The 21,093-nt window shown below is 45.7% G+C and overlaps 2 protein-coding genes across 4 annotated transcripts; one reads left to right on the top strand and one right to left on the bottom strand.

Annotated features, from left to right (window-relative positions):
* Positions 1 to 758: 758 nt before the first annotated feature.
* LOC148408701 (olfactory receptor 52K1-like) lies at positions 759 to 1,745 on the top strand. The gene has a single exon (XM_088441358.1). It carries the CDS (start codon positions 759 to 761, stop codon positions 1,743 to 1,745), a length of 987 nt encoding a protein of 328 aa, XP_088297484.1.
* A 1,331-nt stretch (positions 1,746 to 3,076) lies between these two features.
* On the bottom strand, positions 3,077 to 20,651 carry LOC148408700 (connector enhancer of kinase suppressor of ras 2-like). Of its 3 annotated transcripts, XM_088441130.1 has the most exons (22): positions 20,367 to 20,651; positions 16,707 to 16,870; positions 15,755 to 15,951; positions 15,584 to 15,671; positions 14,239 to 14,280; positions 14,026 to 14,145; positions 13,467 to 13,526; positions 13,327 to 13,395; positions 10,960 to 11,106; positions 10,320 to 10,459; positions 9,741 to 9,949; positions 9,569 to 9,661; positions 8,878 to 9,047; positions 8,760 to 8,808; positions 8,506 to 8,687; positions 8,355 to 8,428; positions 7,611 to 7,682; positions 7,473 to 7,543; positions 6,726 to 6,826; positions 5,635 to 6,013; positions 3,975 to 4,162; positions 3,077 to 3,889 (listed from the first exon to the last, which is right to left on the bottom strand). In XM_088441130.1, exons 1-22 carry the CDS (start codon positions 20,416 to 20,418, stop codon positions 3,842 to 3,844), a joined length of 2,715 nt encoding a protein of 904 aa, XP_088297256.1. In that variant the 5' UTR covers positions 20,419 to 20,651; the 3' UTR covers positions 3,077 to 3,841. The 3 variants fall into 3 exon arrangements, 2 of the variants coding, with proteins under 2 accessions (XP_088297256.1, XP_088297255.1); XM_088441129.1 differs by having other exon boundaries at positions 8,760 to 9,047; XR_015868595.1 differs by lacking the exons at positions 3,077 to 3,889; positions 3,975 to 4,162 and adding an exon at positions 6,082 to 6,640 and having other exon boundaries at positions 5,897 to 6,013; positions 8,760 to 9,047.
* Positions 20,652 to 21,093: the final 442 nt, after the last annotated feature.

Genomic DNA, 21,093 nt, shown 5'->3' with positions numbered 1-21,093 from the left:
AAAAATAAACATACATTTTGAAATCCAGTTTAAAAACTGTGCTTTTTTTCCGTTCCTTTGGTAGAAGGAATTTTTAGTGGTAGCAAAAAGGAAAAAAAAAGTCTATAATTACTTTGAGAATCAAACAGCTTCCCACGTGCAGTTTATACCTTTAAAAAATGTGTGTACATATATATATATATATATATATATGTCGGGGGCAGGCAACGCCGCTCATACAGAGCCGCATAGCTGCACGTTTTTGATGTCAAGCAATGCAGAAGCCTGGTAACCATCGAAACCATTTGACTCAGATGCGTTACAGACATCCAGTACATCTGGGATAGCGACTTGTCCTTTTGGCTAAGGCCGGACCTCGAAAGAGCTTGGGTTCGATATGTGCCATTGGATTCTCAATTTTGCCTGAAACAGCTAAAACTTTACTTTACTAAGCGACGCCTGAGACAAAGTGAATTGTGCCAAGTGAAATTCAACGATGAGGGTTTCAAGATGTACCGTATAACGTGAATATTGAGCGCTTGGAATTAACATGAAATTTGGGTGGATGCGGGGATCTTGCTGATAGGGTGGGGTGAGTGGCGGGGTGGGGGGCAACTATGGTGACGAGAGCGAGCACGTGCCACAGTCACCCAAAGGGCAAACCGAGCCCACTTGGAGTCAGCTTCAAAAGACGGGCGGGCGGGCTTAGGTCGGCGCATGGGGCGGAAGACGCACTCACAGGTACCGCAGTCCCGTGTTGAGGTGGTCCCCGTTTGAGAATGGCCAACGGCACCACAAGGACTTTCACCCTGACGGCCTTCGCGAGCCTGGAGCGCCACAAGCAGGCCTTCTTTCTCCTCTTCCTCTTTCTGTACGCGGTCACCATGTTCCTCAACGTTCTCTTGATGACGGTGGTTCAGCAGAACAAGCGGCTGCAGCAGCCCATGAACGTCTTCGCCTCCATGCTGTGCTGCAACGAGATCCTGGGCAGCAGCGTGCTCTTGCTGCCGCTGATGCGCACGCTCCTGTCCGGGACGCACGAGATCGGCGTGCCCGCGTGCCTGACTCAAGTCTACTTCCTGCACACGTACGCATCTGCAGAGTTCTGCATCCTGGCTCTCATGGGTTACGACCGCTTCGTGGCCATCTGCTACCCGCTGCACTACCACAGCATCATGACCCCCTCCAAGGTGGGCGGACTGATCGCCGTGGTGGCTCTCTATCCGTTCGTGGTATTTGCCTGTTTCTTCAGCCTGACTCTGCAGCTGAGCTTTTGCGGCAAGGTCATAGCAAAGCTCTACTGCGTCAACATGGCGGTGGTCAAAAACGCATGCTCCAACGCGTCTCATATCAGTATCATCGGCCTCGCCTTAATCGGTTTGTTGGTCTTGCCTCAGCTGCTCTTGATTCTTTTCTCCTACGTGCAAATCTTGAGGGTTACTAGGAAAGTATCAAAATGTTCCCGATTTGGCGCCCTCAAAACCTGCGGCCCACATTTATGCTCGTTTTTAAATTTCAGCATCGCCTCCTTGTTTGAACTGATCCAGAATAGGTTTGAGATGGGTCAGGTCGCCATGGAGGCGCGGATCTTCTTGTCGATGTATTTCGCCATCATTCCACCGGTCGCCAACCCGGTGCTTTATGGACTCGGAACCACTCTTGTTCGAGTCCATATTATGAAGCTGTGTGTTAAATATAAGATTCTACCATCAAACATAGCAAAGAGGATCATTGCCAGCCAAAATTCGACTTCTAACAAGCAATGAGTGAAGGGAAAAAAAAATTGCCTATTGTGTGACTTGCATCTTGCCTGGTGTGATGATATTAATGAGCTGCAGTTTCTTTTTTTTAACAGGTGCTACAATTTTATAAATGTAGATCACTAAAATCATGCATCCAAGTTATACTACAGTTGAATATATATATATGTATATATATATATATATATATATATATATATATATATATATATATATATATGTACTGTATGTCTAAGAAATATAAAACCAGAATGAATGTATAGTGCTCCAGGATATATATGTGTGTATTGGCAACTTGAAAATGAATATGTGGATAATGACAAAGGTCAATATATCTGAGATGTAATGTATCTACATATATTTAACATAAAGAATAAATCAAAGTAATTTAAATTGTATTTTGTTGAAAATTCTTCATGTCTTCCAAACTCATCATAGATGTGCAAGAACTGTTGACCTTGCACTTGTGTTATGCTACAAAGACAGAATACAAATAAATAATGTCCAATGTTAATATGAGACATTTCTTGCAGAAATTACAAGATAAACTCCCCCAACAGCTCACATTTTGTCATATCATTCAAAAAATACTTAACCAAAATGAGCACTTTTCCCAAACAACGCAAAATTCACATCATCAAATTGAAACAAAGGAATGACATTCAGGAAACAAACTTGCCGAGACGTTTAAAAATTTAAATAATGAGAATTCACAATTGTATTATATGAAATGTGTTCATGAAGACTGGGTGATTCAAACTAGGACAGCAACATCACTTAACTGAAAGGGGAAAAAAAACCTGTACCTTGTTTATGATGATTTGCTACATCTTGCACAGTCAAAAGAAATCCTGTGGATAGGAACATAAGCTTTATTTAACACTCATTTACAGAATGTATGCATACTTACGGGTACGTATTCTTTATCCTCTGCAAAGCTTGGCTCCTTCATCACCTGTCATCCTCCTCTCAGGTGGCCCAGCAGAAGGACCAAAACAATATCCACTGAACGGATGCAAGAACGCTCAATTTTTTACATTTTAATTCATGGTCATTCTTTTTTTTTTCCTGTAGCGCAGTATTATAAAGTGACAAATACACACAAAAGAGGTGTTGCTACCTATTTATGGCACTTTCATTCATTTCAACTAAGGAAAAGGATTTCAGATTTTGAGATCAAAGCATCTACATATATAATCTGAAATATCAAAGCCCTGGATGAGTTTTGTGAGCTGAAACAAATAGTATAGCGACACCTTCCGATGCATCCCATTCAGAGCGCCTATGTGCAAATATAGTAACTTCATCTACTGTACAAAGATGACGAATAACACATCTTTGGTGTGCCCAAGCCATCCTTTATTTCCATGTTTAAATAAAAGTATTGCAGCGACTGCATAATGCAGCCCAATGGCATGTGTGCACTTAATAGTAACGTGTTTTAGTACAATATTACAAAACATGCTTGTACAGCAAAGACTGAACAAATACAGTTATTCCCTGTTTCTTCTGTCATGAAATTAGGTTTTGAAAATAAGCCTCGAGTTTGAGACGGCAGTATTTTCCAAATGAAACACTTGTTGTGGAAAAAAAACACTTTTTTTGTGCCACAACAGGAAAGACTGCATGCATACAAAAATAGACAACTATTATGACCAACATTGCTTTTATAATTTACAATTTGCTTATTACCATTTGTGATACCCCAACCCCCTCTTATTTTTACACAAACTTGCTTGCATCACATCTCACGTTATTCTTGTAAAAGTCAAATGTACATTCACAATCACTGAGGCACAGCATTTGATTTTACTGTTTGTATTCCAGCACATATCCTCGCTGTGTCGTGTTGCAATTTCATACTGAATAGATGAACAATTATTCACATAAGAAAACGAGCGCAAAATAGTTACTCTGATTTGATGAGGCAAACAGCTGTGCGTGGACGTGAAGTCCATGACGGGGACTCAAAGTGCTTCTTCGTTTGTTTTTTCAACCAGTGCTCCACCTTGGGGAAATGTTCTCGTCGTGACAGAAAACATTTGAGAGAGTACGCTCAGTGGAATTGGTTGAGCGGGGAAAGGGACACTCGCGTCCACCTCTTAGCCCAAAAAGCCCAAGGAGCGCGTTGGGTCTTGAAGAGGGACGTTCTGGAAACAAACAAAAGAGGAAGAAACATACATGAATGGCGCATTAGTCAATTGTGCGGAGTCGAGAGACGCCATGCGTCAGTACGTTGAGAGAAGCGTGGAGGATGCGGAGGCGCTGAAGCTTGCGGTTGAGAGAGGCCTCGTTGTGTCTGCGCACGAAGGAGCGCTTGTATTCAAGGCCGGCGCTAGGCCGCTGCTCGGCCGAGGTGTGCTCCAGGGCGCGGTACAAGTCCCCAGCCGAATCTGAATGCAGCCTCAGATCTCGGCCACGACCTTCAAAAGAGCAAGTCAACATTTTTGCGTTCTTTTACAATTCTGGCGAGATTTTCCTGCTACCAAAACTTGCAATGATACACGCCAATGTCATAGATTCAACATTGAATTTTGTTCCAGGTGGAAGTTCTAATTAGTTTTGTTCAATATAATGTGCAGACACAAGCTTCACACAAAAAGGTCTGAGACAAGATTGAACTGAACGACAAACATTATTAGCACTAGCTTACTAGGTTCTTACTATGTTCCCTCGCTACATCGTGGTTCGCTTATCGCTTATATTAATTTCCACTTATGACCAGAACGTTGTCTATTGGGCATTTACATCGCTTTTTGTCTTGTTTTTTTTCCCCCTTCAATGTCAAACCAGAGGGGAAAAAAATGCCATTTTATTTATTGACCCCAAAAAAAAAAATCAAGCTCCTCTTCATGGATTTTTGTTTATGACCAATCTATTGCAGGTTTACGTCACCGTCTTGATATTTTTCATCCTCTTGTCGGACAAGACAAAAAAAAAGACAAGACACAAAAGAAAAAAAGAAAAATTCTATCCACAGCGGATTTTGGTTACTGCGGGTTTATAAGGGACAGCGATGAACGAGCTACCACATTTACTGTATGCGCACTGCCCTCTAACGGCAAAACACTGTCATTACAATTATCTTCTAAGCTTAGCAAAACTAAATGCATCACTGTGTGCTTTGTTGATGCGAAAAGAGTGAACATGCGGAAAAGATAAACGAGCACAAGGAGAAAGGGCCTTCAAGCCTGTTTCCTGATGGTGTTCACAGTTGAGCATTAACATGGCTGAGAAGATTCATCCTGGCTGCAGCATCCAGACACGGCCGCAAGGCCATTCCACATCTCGATTGAGCCAGAGCAAAAGGGATGGTTGAAAATGAAAAAGCAAAGAGCTGGGGGGAAAAAAGCGAGTGAACTGCCGGGACAAATGTGTGTCACGCAAGGCCCTTCATCAGATGGAAATCCATAACCGTTTGTAGCGCATTTTTGGGGGGTTACTCAAGCAACTTTAAAAAAAAAAAAATTTTTTTTTTCAGCTAGAGAAGTGTGTCAATATATACTCAGCACTACTTTGTTAAAATGGAATATATTACATAACAACAAACCTACAGCGAGCCCCATCATTAAAGCCAAGGTGCCAAGCGATTGGCTGGGCACAACCCCCAAAATGTCTTGATTCTCTTTCATAAATGTGGGCACGAAATAGCATTCAAATGTACAAAACGGTTATCAATTCCAAAGTTTGTCAGCATAAGTATATGATAAGCAGTTAATCAGTCGATTTTATTTAAAAAAAAGAAAAAAACCCATTCCAGGAGCATTCCGAGAACAGAACAATAGCGGAGAGTTCAACCAAAGAGGCCCAATTGAGTAAAGTGAGACATGATGTTCAGTATGCAGAGCGCACTTTTTGGCCGCCGGCGTTGCGTAAGATAGTGCTCGAGCCTAACCTATTTCTCTGGGCCGCTCCAGCCGATAGCGCGGAGGCGCACTCTCGCGGTCAGGCTCCAAGATGGCGCGGAGGCCGCTGTCCCGGGGGAGCGTCAAGCTGCGAGGTTTCCCTCCGTCATCCCAGCCGACGGGCGGGGGCGAGGCCCGGTAGCGTTCCCGCGGCGGACCGCGTTGCGCGGGCAGCGTGGACTGCCCGCGGCGCCCGTGTTCGGAGGGCGGGGGCGGATACGCTTGGAGGAGGCGCACCATCCCGCCGTCGCTCATCTCTAGGCCGGGGGGGCCGCCGCCTTCCCGGGGCTCCGAGCGGTAATCCTCACGAGAGCGGAACGTGTCGGACGAGGAGAAATGAGCGCGTTTGGCTTCTAGGAAGGGGCTCACCTACAAAGAAATGCAATCAAACGTTAAGCAACTGGGTCCCTACGGCAAATCGGGGCTCCATTTCTTACTGGCGGTATAGGCCGGGGGTGGGCAACCTGCGGCTCCGGAGCCCTCTTTCATCCTTATGTGTTGAGTTTCAATTGCAGCCAATGAAGTTTGTGCGATTGGGTGATAGGGCCACATCTATGAGACGCGTCTGGTGCCACGGAACACCAAACGTGACGCCAGACAGCCAATTCGTTTTGGGAAGGTAAAAACAGGAAACGCAAATATGGCGCGGCCTTCCAGATTAAAAGCGAACATTTTCAGAGTAAGATATTACTCCACATTAAAAACTAAAGCGCTTGAAAAATTCTTGACGCAAAATAAATGTCATCTTAATGGCCCTGCGAGTGAGCAAGGATGGACTCAAATGATGGGTCAGTCTGCTAGTTCTTTTCTTGAAACCATGAAGGTAACAACCTTTGCTAACAAGAGGGGGCTCTTTTGATTTTTTCAAAGCCCAGACTTCCCCGCTCAAGCTGCTGCCCCCGCGACCCGACCCCGGATAAAGAGGTAGCTAATGGATGGATGGATGGATGGATGGATGGATGGATGGATGGATAAAGAACGTTGGTTTGGGTATGGCTGTATGGAGAAAAAAAACAATGAAATAGAAACTTAAAGGCGATAAAAGCAGTTTGATGCTGTCAGCAGCGCTGCTGCTACTTGCCGATGTTGCTCTTGGATAGGTGTCGTAGGGTGGAGGCGGACTGTCCTGTTTGCTCATGGAGGACATATCCACGTCCTCATGGTCGCTCTCACTCCAGTAATCTAGTTAGAAACATTCGGCACAATCAAACCGGGCTGCTTCAGCGTAAGGTCAACATTGTGCAGCGAGTACCTAAAATAGATCCTATGGCTCATGATATGAAAAAAGAAGATTCTAAAACCGTATAATAAAGTGCAGAGGAAGCGGTTTTGCATTTGAAATATTGTCAAAACGAGCAGTGTTGTAGGTGGGATTTCAAGGTCTACTTTGAGCGCATATTTTGGCCCTTCTTCCATAATCAAATGACAGAGCAGTTTGCCCACACACTACCGTTGGCAGGTTCCTCGTTCGTGACTCAAACCAGCATTTGTGTCATTCGTCCAGCAGAGACTTTGCATCTCATTCAATTTGGAAATGGCAAAGCTGTTAAAAAAAAGTTGACTACACTGCATGAGTCAGATCCTTTCAAGTTTGACGGCGAGATGCGAGCGGGAGACGGTGCTAATTATATGTCAAACTTGCACACGCTTCGCTCATACGACAAATATTACTGCAGTACACATATTGACTTAAATCCTAAATTACTAAACTTTATATGGTAACTGTACTGTTATCGCTTCCCTTCTGATCCCTTCGGCTGGAGTCTCATGGAGAGCCGCGGTTATATTAGCTGGACCCGGAAGTCTAATCAAAGAGTATGCGCCTCACCTTGCTGGTGAACGCCGTCCCGCTGGCCGTAGGTTGCCGCCGCCACGGCCACGCTGAGGCGACTCAGCCACCTGCGGGATGGCCGACAAGCCGGTGAGGACGCAAACCCATCAGTCTGCTTAAGAGCCGCTGACTCACCGGGACATGTCGTCCACATTTTCAGCCGCAAAGTAGAAGGTCTTTATCTTCGGGTGGCAAGCCTTGAAAGCGCTGGAATGAAGCCAAATTCGGATTTTAGTATGTGAGCGCAAAAGTATCGGACCATCCGGAAGACGTTAGCGATTTGAAGGAAATGAAAAGCCGCTGCAAAAGCGGGCGGGTGAAGATTTTTGGCCGTCGTCAGAGTTATCAATAAGAGAGACCGCAGACAGAAGAAATGAGGGCGTCTAAGCCCTGCAAAAAAGAACCTCTCTTCTCCTGCCTTATACATTAGGAGTCTCTCAAGCAGGCTGTGAATTTTCAACTCTGCAAAAAGGAAGCTCTTTATACACTAGTAGTCCATCTAGATCTGCCAATAACGGAGCAATGACTATATTGCGCCAGATAAAAGTTAACAAAATACAGGCAGACAACATTCTGAAGGATGACAGCATTTGGCAATAGTGCTTCTTGTTTCAGTTGATTTACTCTTAATTTGAAAAGGAAAATGATGGCAGTAGAAAGCAGGAAATTAGGCATTGTTACACGTAGCCGGGGTTCTTACCGGCGGTAAATGACACCGGTTTGTCCTATTTTCTAAATATGAGTGGGCTTTTTAAAAAAAATGTTCCATCAAAATCAAATCTTTCAAAAGCTCCGGCCAAAGCGGTTGTAAGCATCTTAAACCGGACATTTGCATCATCGCGCCCACTAAATGCACACCAAGAAAAAAAGAGGACTCACAATTTTCTCCTGCATTCAGTGGCACGGTCAATCTTAAATTCCGGAAGATTGACGAAGCCTTCAGCTTTCTCATCCTGCGATGAAGAAAAAGGAACGCAGTCTTTTTAGAAACACAGGTCTTTGAGATTTGCAGGAAAAATCGTCCACGCACCTCCTCGTTCATGTACCAGTACAGACAGGTGTCTTTTAGGATGACCCAGTACTTCTTCCACTTTTGAGAAAAGTAGCTTTTGGCATCCTTTTTTTTCCACAGCCAACCTTGGCAGTCGCCCTGACCCAAGTCCCTGCAGGAGATCCGGCGCTTGCTGACGGACGCCATCGAGGGGCTTCCGCCTGCGCCTCGGCAAAAGACGCCACAGTGAGAAAACCTCCAATTTGCCCCCCCCCCCATTTTCTCGCCCTTACCTTTGCTCTTCTTCTTGGACCTCGACAGCAACGAGGATCGCTCAAACACCTGCAAAGCCAAACTGAAGCGTAAACCCACATAATCGACTACGTAATTATGCAGCGAACGTGCACGGACGTGGTAGAGGGAGGCGGAGTCAGAGCTGGACGTAGACAGGGAAACTTCCATCTGGAGTGCCGGGATGAGCGCATACTGAGCGGGTCCGTTGCCCCACTCCGTCTTTCGGCCCAGCAGGAAGTCTCCCCCGGGGGTGTTATCTTCACTTGCCAAATGCAGCAGAGAATTCTCTGCAGAAATTAACCCCCCCAAAAAATACTCCAATGTAAATTAGTTTTGCTTCAAATACAGGTAAAATGAAACACTTTTTGTTTATAGGACTCTAGCAGCATGTTAGAAATGAGCAAAAGTGTCAATCACAAGCATTTTTCTTGGAACAAATACACAGCCTTGTCTTTTGATACAAGTGCACCTAATTTTGTGTGGGACGCTTGCTAGGAATAGTGTCTCTTGTAGATAAATATAAATATCACTTTTTATGAAAAGCGCCGATGGGACAACAAAGACATCCCCAGAAGAAAGAAACTTCTCCTTTGAGACCAAAAGGAAGTCCAGCAGCGTGTTCCCGCGAGTACGAACAGTCGCCGGGGCGTGAGTGAGCGAGGAAGATAGCGAGCGTGGGTAGCCGTGGCTGCTGAACATACGCATGCGGATGACGGCGGCGGGATGCCGCGCATCATCCTTCCGCTGTGAGATGTGATAGAAGGCCAGGATATGAGGAGGCGTCTTTCTCAGCCTCCTTCCCACCCACCTCTCCTGCTCTCTCTCTTCAGCTTGGCCCGGTTCTCCTCCTGCTCCGCCGCCCAGTCGCATTCCGGCGGCATGGACACGGGCCTGAGCCCGCCTGCGATCACGAGGCACGGGCGACTTCAATACGCTGCCGAGGACGCCTCCCTCTCCCCGCGACGTGAGCGTTGTCCTACCGTAGGTAGGCGTGCTCCCCCGGCGGACGCGCGACACGTCTCGGCTCCGCTCGTACTCGTAACAGTATAATATGGAGTCGTCGTCCTCCGGCGGCGGGAATTGGTGTTCGCGCTCCCGGTCCAGGTAGGAATTGGGCGAGTCGCAGCGCTCGCCGGCGCGGCCGCATTCCGACTGGGGGTCGTCACGCTCCAGGCCGTCTTTGTCGTCTCTGCCGGGAAATGGAAAAAGAACAGAATATTACATATTGCAAAGAACATCATTTGAACCTGATAGACTCTCCCAGAATTTTGTATTGACACCCCAACACCACCGGGTGGTGCTAGCGGCCATATTATGACATTTGCAAGCCTTTCAATGACTTGGATGATTGGCTTAGCCTGGACTCCCATAATGCAAAAATCTTCAAAAGTCATAATACTCCTATTCAAATTTCATAAATATATAAATATACAGCATAGTTACTTTTGCTATAATTGCATTTTTACAATACAGTACATAAAAAGCCGTATGAATGAATGAATGAAATACAGTCAATGAAATTCAGATGACTCCTTTTCCCTTGAACTTTGCGATTGTACCTGGGGGTGTAGGGTACCGCTGGAGGGGGTGGGATGTAGAGATCCTGCAGGGCGCAGCTTGCCCTTCTGGACGGCGTGCTCAACGTGCTGCTAGGCGTGGCAACGCTGCTGCTGCTGCCGGGGCTGCTCGGGAACAGCGGCTGCGCGCCGGCGAGACAAAAAGGCTTGCTTGAGTTAGTGAGCGAATTGCGGACGCCACGCGTCAAAGAATCAAAGCGACGGCGCTCAAGATTTTATTGCTGTCACCATCCCTAGGAATAAAACACAGCAGAAAGCTATAAGAAATTTGTTGGAATTTGATTGGAAATCCAATGCAATCAAACTGTCTACAGGAAAAAAAAAAATCCATTTTCCTTGTTCCGCTTGGGTTTTATTTTCGCCCTTTGAAAATGCCAGTCTGGGACAGAGAGAAAAGACCGGCCGAGGGGGGGTATTGGCATACTCTTTGCTCCGCGCTTCAAAGAACGAGTGGACGACGCAGACTCACGCCGCTCTCATATTCCCGATCAAGCAAATGCCTTTGCACCAAGTAGGACAGCAGATGCCATTTATGGCCGGAACTCCATTTCGCTCGGAGCCGCAACCAATCAGGAGGAAGCGGGGCTCCGCGAAGGGGGTGAAAGCGGCCGAGCCGTCGTACCTGCAGAGCCAGCGGTTTCCAGCGCATGTTCTTGAGCAGAGCCGGCGTGGAGGTGAGCGTGCTCTGCGGCCGTTTCTTCAGCGTCAGGGTCACACCCGCCGGGTCGCAGCGCAGAAGCTTCACCAAGTTTTTCAGTTGCCAACCCACCTGCAAGACAGCGAGTCTTCTTAGGTCATGTGCCCTCTGTGAAATATTTCAACCAGTCCAAAGGATTTGGGGATGAAAAAAAAAAAAGAGCAGAATACAACAGAATGCCATTCTTGTCTCATTTATGACATTTTGGAGCTACACTTCACTGTGCATTTTTGGCTCTCCATTTCAAAACAAAATAACAGGTGTTCCCGCAGAAAATGTCACAAAATCCTGAACCAAGTCATTATTTGCAGTTATAAATGAGAACCGACATCCACCAATTGAGCGTCATGTAGCATGATAACGGCGTCCATTGGACATGATTGTTAATTACACTCTTGTCCCCTGCACTTCTCAAATGTGGGATAACAAACATGATGGTGTAGGGTTAAACCCCTTAGCTGGCTTTGTTTTCGTGTTACACTTATATTACAGCGTTGTGTTTCAACTGCAGAGTAACTGTAGAACCACAGACATGGTGTTGACTTAAAGTGTATGTAAGTACTAAAACAGAAAAAAGAATTAGTATGAGTGAAGGCAGAAGTAGTGCCTGATGAATGACGGACCAGAAAAAAAAAAAACCTCTGTTGATGAGCACTACCTTTTTTTTTTTTTTTTTTTTAATCAAACATGAACCGACACACAAAAAAACACAATGCAAGGGGTACTGCTATAAGGTACTATATTTTTTATACCTTTATAAACTTTTTGAGCATTACCTTACTAAGGACAAGCGCCATAGAAGATGGGTAGTTTGATATCAGAATTATATAAAATTATAAATCACTTTCTCTAATAAATAACACCTGCTTGAGTATTGCTTGAGTGGAAAAAAAAAATTGAAAGGGTTATATGACTGCATGATGTGCTGTGTCCATTTAGAACACCGAGTTCCGTTACTAAATATATGTATGCCAGTTATACGGTAATTATGCTAATATTACAGATGACTCATGATGGGTATGCAGTGTGCAGCGACGCAAGTCTCTTCGCTTGTTGATGTGGATGAGGAGCTCCATGTTCAAGCAAACGCCGGAGCTCCCGCGTCATCCATTTTTAAGTTTCTGTCGAGTCGTGCTTAACGGCGACACGCCTTACACAAAAGGAGCGCAAAATTGACTGATTAAAAATAAATAAACACAAATAAACATAGAAGCCCAAAACATCAATTGAATCTTTGAATCTTGAATGTTTGCTGTACCGAAGGCATCATGCTTAGAAATATAAGTAATGGTTGTTTTGTTTTGTTTTTCTCCTGGTGGATAAAACTTAACACAAATAGACACGTATACATCTTGGTAATTAATGTCTCTAGCTATTTTCTTTCATCTTTATTATATTGCCTCAGTTTTTCAATCTAAAATATTTTCCACTGAAGCAACATAGTTGAGTCAGCCTGGTTTGTTTAAAGGGGTCAGTTGGAAGAGCAAGTGTGTCAGGCTGTGCGGAGTCATTTCCATCTATGACACTCGGTCACTGCTAGCTAGCGGCTAATTTACGCAAAGCGCAGCTATATTGGGACCCGAGCCACATGTAGAAGACAGTTGCGGTAGGTCACTGTCTGCGTAATTACCAGAAGTTGCTTGCTTGCATCCCCAATTGGCGACTTTAAAGAATTTCAGAACAGCGTTCTTTTATTTTGAAGTCGGCCTTCCTACCGCAATTCCGCCGTGTTTTACTGTCATGCAGAGCAATTGTTATTTTTTTCCCCAGCGTACATTAATAAGCGGGTATCTGGGGTAAGAAAAAAATCCATCCACCATTTTTTTGAACCGAGGACCCATTTTTACCCTAATCCTAACCCTCAAATCATTTCCATTTTGGTGGCATTTGCCTCACTGAACGAATGGCTGACTTTCGAGCCTGAAAAATGTGGCACATAAAGCTTCAGCTTCTGAATGATTTTTTTTTTTTGGGGCAATGTTTACAAGAACCGTCCAAACAGTCACCCAAAAACAAAGAGACAGACTTTGGCAAAGCCAACAACAAATACAAAAGCATGGCTCAGTTTCAGGCCCCATTCCATTTACTAATTATAACTTCCTATCACAAATATGCTGCTCTCTATGAGGTTGTTTTTTTTCTTTTTCTTTTATCTCGGTCATTTTCTGAGACTCAATCAGACAAATACATAATTAGGCTACATTGAGTGGGTGAATTCACTTAACGCCTTAAGCGTGACTGTGAGAGTGAAAAGCAGTTGAAGCGACTGGACGTTTGGAAAGCGAGACTTACCACCGTCTGATGATTGACCTGAACGACTTCGTCTCCGGCGTGAATTTTGTGGCAGCGGTCCGCCGGAGACTGAAAGGGACAAATTAGAGCGTCGCCACCAAATTCAAGGAAAAGAAAAAGAAAGAGAGGATGGCACTTACTCCCTCTGTGGTCCCGGTGATGACATGCAAACCGTCATACGTTGACTTGATGTACATCCCCTGTGGTAAAACAGAGCACGTCAGAATGCAAATGAAATTTCTCCTTGGACATTATTATTGTATTAAATCATTGAAAATCGGGTACTTTTACTTTTTTTTTCAATTGTTTGGCTGAATAAAGGTCTAAAAATGACTAAAATAATGGATTATACTAGGGTCATCCGGTTCTAAAGTAATAGACTACTTTAGTGGTTCTCAACCTTTTGTCAGTGATGTAATCAGTACGGTATTAAAAAAAAAAAGACAGGTAACGAGAGGACGTATATGAAAAGTTGGGTTGAAGCATTCTAGTATGGGAGAGAATCTTCCTTTTTACAATAATGAAATTGAATAACCTACTGAACATAAAATGTGTTTTATGAACTTACATTTTCCTGAAACATTTTATGAATTATTTTTAAAGGATTTTTGCATGTTTGTTTGTCTGTGTCAAACATACGGACCGCGGGCCAAGTCTGGCCCGCAAACGGGTTTCATTTGTTTCATTTGAAAGCCTCACCAATCCATCGGCGGATTCACCGTTGGCCAGCTGCACCAGCTCCAGATGCGCAGCCTGTGACGCCGCCGCATCCGACGACACCGAGATAATGTGCTCGCACACGTCGGATAAGCTTCGACACTGCGGAAGACAAAGTGGGCTTACCAAGGCAACGTACGTGTGGGACGCTTGCATTCACACTTGCACAAATGTCAGATGAACTCGGCCGCTCACCACGCCCAGGATTTTGTTCTCCGTCTCATATAGGGAGCAGTCCTGGGGGAACACCGAGAGAGCAGGCCGCGTTAGCGCGAGAGAACGTGTCCAAATTGCGGCCGTGGGAGGGGAGGAGTGCAAAAGCGAGCGGCTCGCCGCCCCCGACGCTCCCACACACAACAAATGACTCAGCGTCCGTGCGGAGGCAATTCGCAAACTCCGTTCTCTTTTTCTCGCTTATTTTGGTAAAGCTTCTCAAACTGCCGTTCATCTGCAAACTATTAAGAAAGCCGCCTCAAGGTCTCAAGCTAATGGCTTTTTCATCCGTATTCGGGATGCTTTTTTAGGCTTTTGGTTCCCCAAACGACAAGTTCGATTCTACACTAAATTCGCTTGAAAATGATAAACGACGACTGGTGGCACCTCGTACAAATTCAAATCAAATTTTGCCACATTCATCTTTCAACAGACATAAGCCGAGTTTTACTTGCGCTTCACTCTACATTTTTTTTTTTTTTTATATCTTGACTCATGCGCTGAACAGGAAGCAGCCCTCCTACTGTATCTCCTTGTACAATGACAATAAATGGCACTGATTCATTCACTTTGGCTAATGAAATCGCAGAAATACCCGTTTTCTTTCCGTGGGAGTAAACATGCAGTACACTACGCAATGTGTACACTTATGGAGAGAAGCTACTGCAGGCCATGCATCTGCCTGAGTCTTTTTTTTTTTTCTTCCCGCTGCATAATCCCGCTCCCATCTGTTCCCGTCAACTTTATCCTGTACGTCCCAATGCCATGAATAAAGGTAAAGTCGACTCCCGTTCCCATGCCATGCGGGATTACAAAATACAGTGGACCCCCGGGTTACATCGTCCCCCGCCGTCACGCGACCAAGTAGAATACGTACGTTAAACGTTAAGTAGAAAACGTTTTTTCGTCCCCTCTTTATGGCATTTTTCCCGCTTTACGGCATCAACAACAATGACAAAATTCAAAGTTGGCGGTCAGTGTGTATGCGCATGTGACTGTGCGAGTCGCACCCCGCTCATAGGTCACAAAGATGCCGGTCTGCTATTGGTCAGCGTCACGGTGGCCGTTAAGCTAAAGACTCGATCTCGTGTGTGTGCTTACTATTTCATATTTACCGGTACTTAGGTTGCTTCACGTTCCAATTCATTTTCTCTTCATTTGAAAAGAAAACTACCTTTCCTATCACGACATTCAAAAACGTTTGCCGCGATGCCCGTTAATATGCGACGAAGCGCCCTGACAAACACCATGCGCACTTATCAGGGTTGTTATCGCATACATATTCAAGAGAAAGCGCATATTGATTGATGATGAGAATGAAGTTGACCTGCTGCACCACTGTAGTGAGCTCCAGGCAGAGCTGGATGACGTTGCTCCTGGTGACGGCGTAGTGGGCCACAGAAGCAAAGGGCGACCTGGGGAAGCAGGACAATGTCGCCCGCGGTTAACCGAAGCGCAAGAGCGCCGTGACGTTTGCCCGGCCGTTTTGCCGTCCCACCTGTCCAGCCAGGCGAGGAGGCTTTTGGCGGCGGCGATGAGGTCCACCACTGAGGTCAGGAAGTCGTTGGGCAGCTTGCCGGCGGAGCGGCCGTCGCCGCCGCGTCGCCTTCCCGCGATGAAGGTCTGCAGGTTCTCGGCGGACGCCTTGAGCTTATGAGAGAGGCTCTTGAGATTCTCCGTCTCCAGTCCGTAATTCTACAAAGGAAGAACATCGCCTTTACGCTCAAGACGCCGTTCTTCGCCAAAGGGTAGGCGCCGACCTCGGGGGCGGCGGGGGCGTGTGTTAATCCTACCCGTTACACAGCGCCTGCCAGACTTGCCGGCAAATCCCGCTTACGCAAGAAGCTTTGCTGCCCGAGCGAGGCCCCCGCGCCGGGATTTGGTATTCCCGTTGGCATCTGCCATCTGAATTTCCATTCTGTCGTCGGAGCGTGGACCCTGCGCTGATTCAAGGCTAAACAAATAAACTTGACTTGACGCTCCCACTAAACTTAGCGACAGCCTTCTCCTTTCATGTCGAAGTTAAAACGCCTTTTGCCCAATAGTTTATGCCCTCTACTGATAAATGCGCGTAGTGCTTTTCCACAGTATCAGTCAAAAGTTTGGAAACACCCTCTAATTCTATCAATTTGTCATTCAATCCTAGGTTTCGTTTTTTTCTATTTAGATTCCATTTCCGACCCCTTGTAACGTCTGCTAACGACCCGGGCTAAACCTTTGGCCTTCGACGCATCACCTTAGCGGCACGGTGCTCACTTGGCGGCAATGACTGCATCCAACACATCGCCATTCCTTTTTTAGAGGTCCAAAGGTACAACGTAATGCAGAGGTCTCAAACTCTTTGGAGTCAGGGACCAATTTTAGAAAACAAATTTTGGGCGCTTAAAAAAAGAACGTGAAAATATGTCCCTGGCATTGAATGAGTTAAACTGGTTGGAGTTCAGACTGACCAGTGCGCACAGCAAGTCCACGGCCTCCAGCACGAGTTCCTGATGGCCGATCCTGGACACCCCCAAGTCCTCCAGCTCCTGGTGGCTGATGCGCAGCAGCCGCTCGCCTCCCACCTCTTCCCTCTCAAAGGTCTTGATGTACTGCTGCAGGCAGTCGTCCAGTCCTGAATGACAAATTTGAATGGCAAACTTTGGTCCCGTTTTGGGGGCGGCGACAGATTCCTCCAACGCCCGCGGGAGAATTTGACAGCACCGCTCTAGAAAAAAAGCAAGCCACCAGAGCGAGCGCAGCGTCTGTGCTCATCTTGTTTTTGTTTTTTTTTAAACAACATTTTTTACTGAGGCAGCAGGTGTGAAATCCTTTGGCGCAGTTGTTGTTGTTCAAACCCTCCCGCCCACCTCCACGCTCATATCCTGGAAGGTACACACACCAAACTGCCCCAAATTTGAGAAAAGAGAAGCAAATCACTTTCCGGGTTTGATTTGCATACACGCTCGTGGAATTTCACAAAAAGAGAAATTCTGCTATTGAGGCCATCCGTATTGCATTGGTTCCGATCCGATACGTGAGATTGCGTCCGGAATCGGAGCGAGCATTCAGAACCGGTTCAACTGGCAGCTAAGCAGTGGAGAGCAACCATAGAGAAGTTTCCTGGTCTGCACAAAAACGTAAAGGCCTAACTAATCAGCCATTCAACCAATTGAATTGAGACTGGTGATGTCAATGGAGTATCCCCCATGTTACCATAGAAACCATGCAATAGAATATTGGCAAAGACTTCTGAAATAGCTGGACGGGAAAAAATGCAGGCTAACAAAATGTGACATCTTATAACAAATAAATAAAAATAGTAAATTGAATGCTCCCTTATAATTATAATTATAATCATTATCCCTTATAATATTTTTTGTTTTTTTTATAACCCAATGTTCAGTCGTTCCTAGACGTTACCATGGCTTCTATCGAGGTAGACAGGACTCCCACAAAATGCACTATCAATAGTGGCCAGAGAGGGCGCTAAAAACAAAGACTAAACCAACCAAGGCTCAAATCAAACTATTTCACGGGCCCTCGGCGCTCCGCGGACCCCACTTTGAGAACCACTACTCTGAAGTGCCTTCACGTGTGAAAAGCTCTGATCATTCAGTACGGTATGCACTATCGTGTATTTTCACCCACTTTTTATAGTTCCACAAGTGGAATCTACATACTGTATGTAATTCATGGGTTGAATTTATACTGTACAGCGCATGACATAAAAAAGCAGTGAAGATTTGAAGGAACTCTATAAAAGTCGGGCATGACAGCATCTCTGAAAAGAGAGCGTGCCCATGACGCTAAATCATCTCCGTCTTGGCTTTTCTAATCCATTTCATGAGCTGCTCAGATTATCAGTCGCGAGAAGAGGAAACCAAAGGAGCTTCTGCTGCTCCAAACCACTGGAAAGTCAGCGCAACATGTTAAACTAGGCATTGCTCAGTGGAATGACAGAGGGAGGGAATTTTAAACAACGTAAACGTCTGAAAACCTCGCAAACACACAAGTCAAAAAACCACAATGTAAAATGCCTGCCACACACTTTGATTGCGCGAATGATTCAAAGAGTCAAAGCTGGGATTCTTTCCTCTTCTCCTAATGAGAATCCCGCTTTGTCACAGCTGGGAAGAAAGCGTCTTGCGCGCACAAAAGCGCTCTGCTTGGGGGTGGAAAGCGCCATTGTGGGAAGGTCACGGTGCGCCCCTCTTTGGCCTCCACTGACATCACCCAGCCTTACACTAATAATGGAGGGGCTGAATAGCAAAATGCGGCCAGGCCTCGGAAGCTGGAACAAGACTGTAGCCCCCCCCCCACCTTACATCAGCATCAGTGGGCCCCGGGCACTGTAAGCGTCACTGCTCCACTTGTCACATGTGGGAAACTAAACATTGTCTCCCCCCCCCTTCATCATCCTGCTCTCAACTGCTCCAACCCTGCATAATCTCGTCGTCCAACAACTCATGGGACTATTTTTAAGACAGCCACCACACAAAGCAAAAACATCTCTTTGGACCGTTATTCATGTGGGAGCTTGCTAGCTGTAGTACATCTGAGCCTGTTGGAAAAAAAAAATCCATTCTCTTTAGAGTTATGAGTGTGCCACTAAATGTATAAATACAGTATATATCATCTGAAGCATCCCTGAGGCCACGCGCTCAAAGGCATGAGCACGTGGCACAGCAAAACAACACGGATCACTCACTCGCTCACTCAACACCATTTCTTGTCAAACAAGCGGGAAAAAGAGCTTTCTGGCTATCTGCCAATCTTTGCAATAAAGCTCATCAACTTTACAGCAACGTATGGAGATGGATATCTATATATGCATGCAAACAGGCGTGCAGTTTAGGTGACACACAAAGAGCAAGGAAGCTTGAGCACATATGGACAAATATGTAAGATTTGCTTTAGTGTGCGAGCTGCACAAAAGGAATGCGGGAAAAAAGGCGGGATAAAAGGCTACAGTATACATGAACACGCTTATTTGAATCTTTGTACACACGCTTTGCAAAGTATACGCACTGCATGTTTTTCCCTAATTTTGTAAACGCTTTTAAAGATTGTATGATTTTTTTTTTCCCCTTCAACCACTCAAATTGTTCAGTGACATCAGTTCTATCCATACATATGGGGGTTATATTTATTAACACCCACCAAAAAATTGAAAATGGTACGGTGAAGTGACGGTGACATTTTAAGACACAGCCATTAACTGGTCTCTACTGCCACCTACTGGCTTGAAGTGAAACACAAGTCAACAAATAATTTGTTTGCTGACAGATAGAAATGTCATAATCGTTGCATTTAAATATTTTATTCATCTCCTGGAAATTTTACCTCCCTTGTGTTTTTCCCATTGTTTTTTTTATGATATAATAAAAAAAAAAATCAAATGAATTTCCATAATTTGCAGCATAATGCCACAAGGGTTAAACAGATCTCGAGGAGCCGCTCATCCACCTCGCCAGCTGCTGTGGAGCTTGAAAATACGATTTGTAAAGAGTAGCCTGAGATATCGGTATCGGCATGCAATGTGAGGATTTTTGCAAGTGTTTACAAAGCCGCCAGCGATCCAGCGCTTTCGTTGTAGAGCTGCGCAACTGCGACTGAAATTTTAGACACACTTGATCATATTGAGCACTTGCGCATGAACTGCGATGCCGTATAATCAGAAAGAGCTTCAAGAAACGCCCACTAACGCTTCTTGTAAGGCAATCATGAGGTTGTGCAAGTGTACCTTATAAAGTGGCCTGTTGTCAATCTGACTTGTTACTGAGTGTCACGAAAACCTTCGCGGGGGCGTTGACCGCGTTAGGATTTCGAGACCAAATTTGAGTAAAGGACCAATTCTACCAGAATAAAACTAAATGGCTTTCCTCTCTGTGAGACGCGCAGCAAACAAAAGAACACGACGGCGGTGTGTTTACATCGTTAAGGGGCACTTGGGTGGGATTTCACAAGCTGGTCAAATGGGATGATGCTGCTGCTGCTGCTTGGTTAAAAAAATAATAATCGATCCGATGATTGGAAGCTGTAAAGCAAAGCTGAGGCTCATCAGGTGTTTGGCGTCTTTTGCGCACGTTCTCCCAATGCCTGCCCAGGTCGCGTTGTTCCGATCTTACCTTTCATCCAGTCCAGCACTTGAGCGGAGCTCCACTTGCTGACGGGCTCCATGACAAGAGCCGTGCACAACTTTTGTATTGTCCACGCCTCACAACAGCCGAGGCGAAAAAAAAAAGCCGCGAACCTCCGACGCCGCTGGCAGCGAAATGCAACAAAAAAATAATAAAGAAAATGTCACACGCTATATGGCGGTCACGTGAGCCCTACGCGATGAAGAAAGGGAGGGGAAAGCGAAGCAAGAAATGAAAAACGAGGTCGCCTTGCGCACAGTGCTGCCCCGCCGGCTGCCGTCAATGAGCTGCTTCACTTGTCATGCGCGGCAGGCATGCAGCCCCACCTCCCCACCCCCTCCCCTCCCCTCCGTCGCGGCGGCGTCGTCGGCCACAAATGAAGCCCCCGGCATCGGACGAGCGAGGGGCCGCTACCAGGAGGGGCTTCCTCGTGGAATTCCACAGCTGACTAAATTGCACGATGGAAAGGGGAAAAATAATTAGAAGCAACTATGAAGGACATCACGGGGCTCTTGAGGCGCATCTCATACGTCTGCAGAAGTAACCGGGGCTGTGCCATGTTTTAGTGCAGTAGTTCTCTGTGATGTACACCCTGTAATGTTTGTTTTTTAGCCAAGTACCCCTTAACCAGTGCAAGGGATTTGGGGGTAAAAAAAACAAAACCTTAAGACATGCCATCAGTGTATGACCGATTCAACTATAGAACCCTTCAAAC

This window comes from Hippichthys cyanospilos, chromosome 18, assembly GCF_059441005.1.
Source record: "Hippichthys cyanospilos isolate Australia breed blue-spotted pipefish chromosome 18, RoL_Hcya_1.0, whole genome shotgun sequence".
Taxonomy (NCBI): Eukaryota; Metazoa; Chordata; class Actinopteri; order Syngnathiformes; family Syngnathidae; genus Hippichthys; species Hippichthys cyanospilos.
This window is presented reverse-complemented; position numbering and strand designations above follow the sequence as displayed.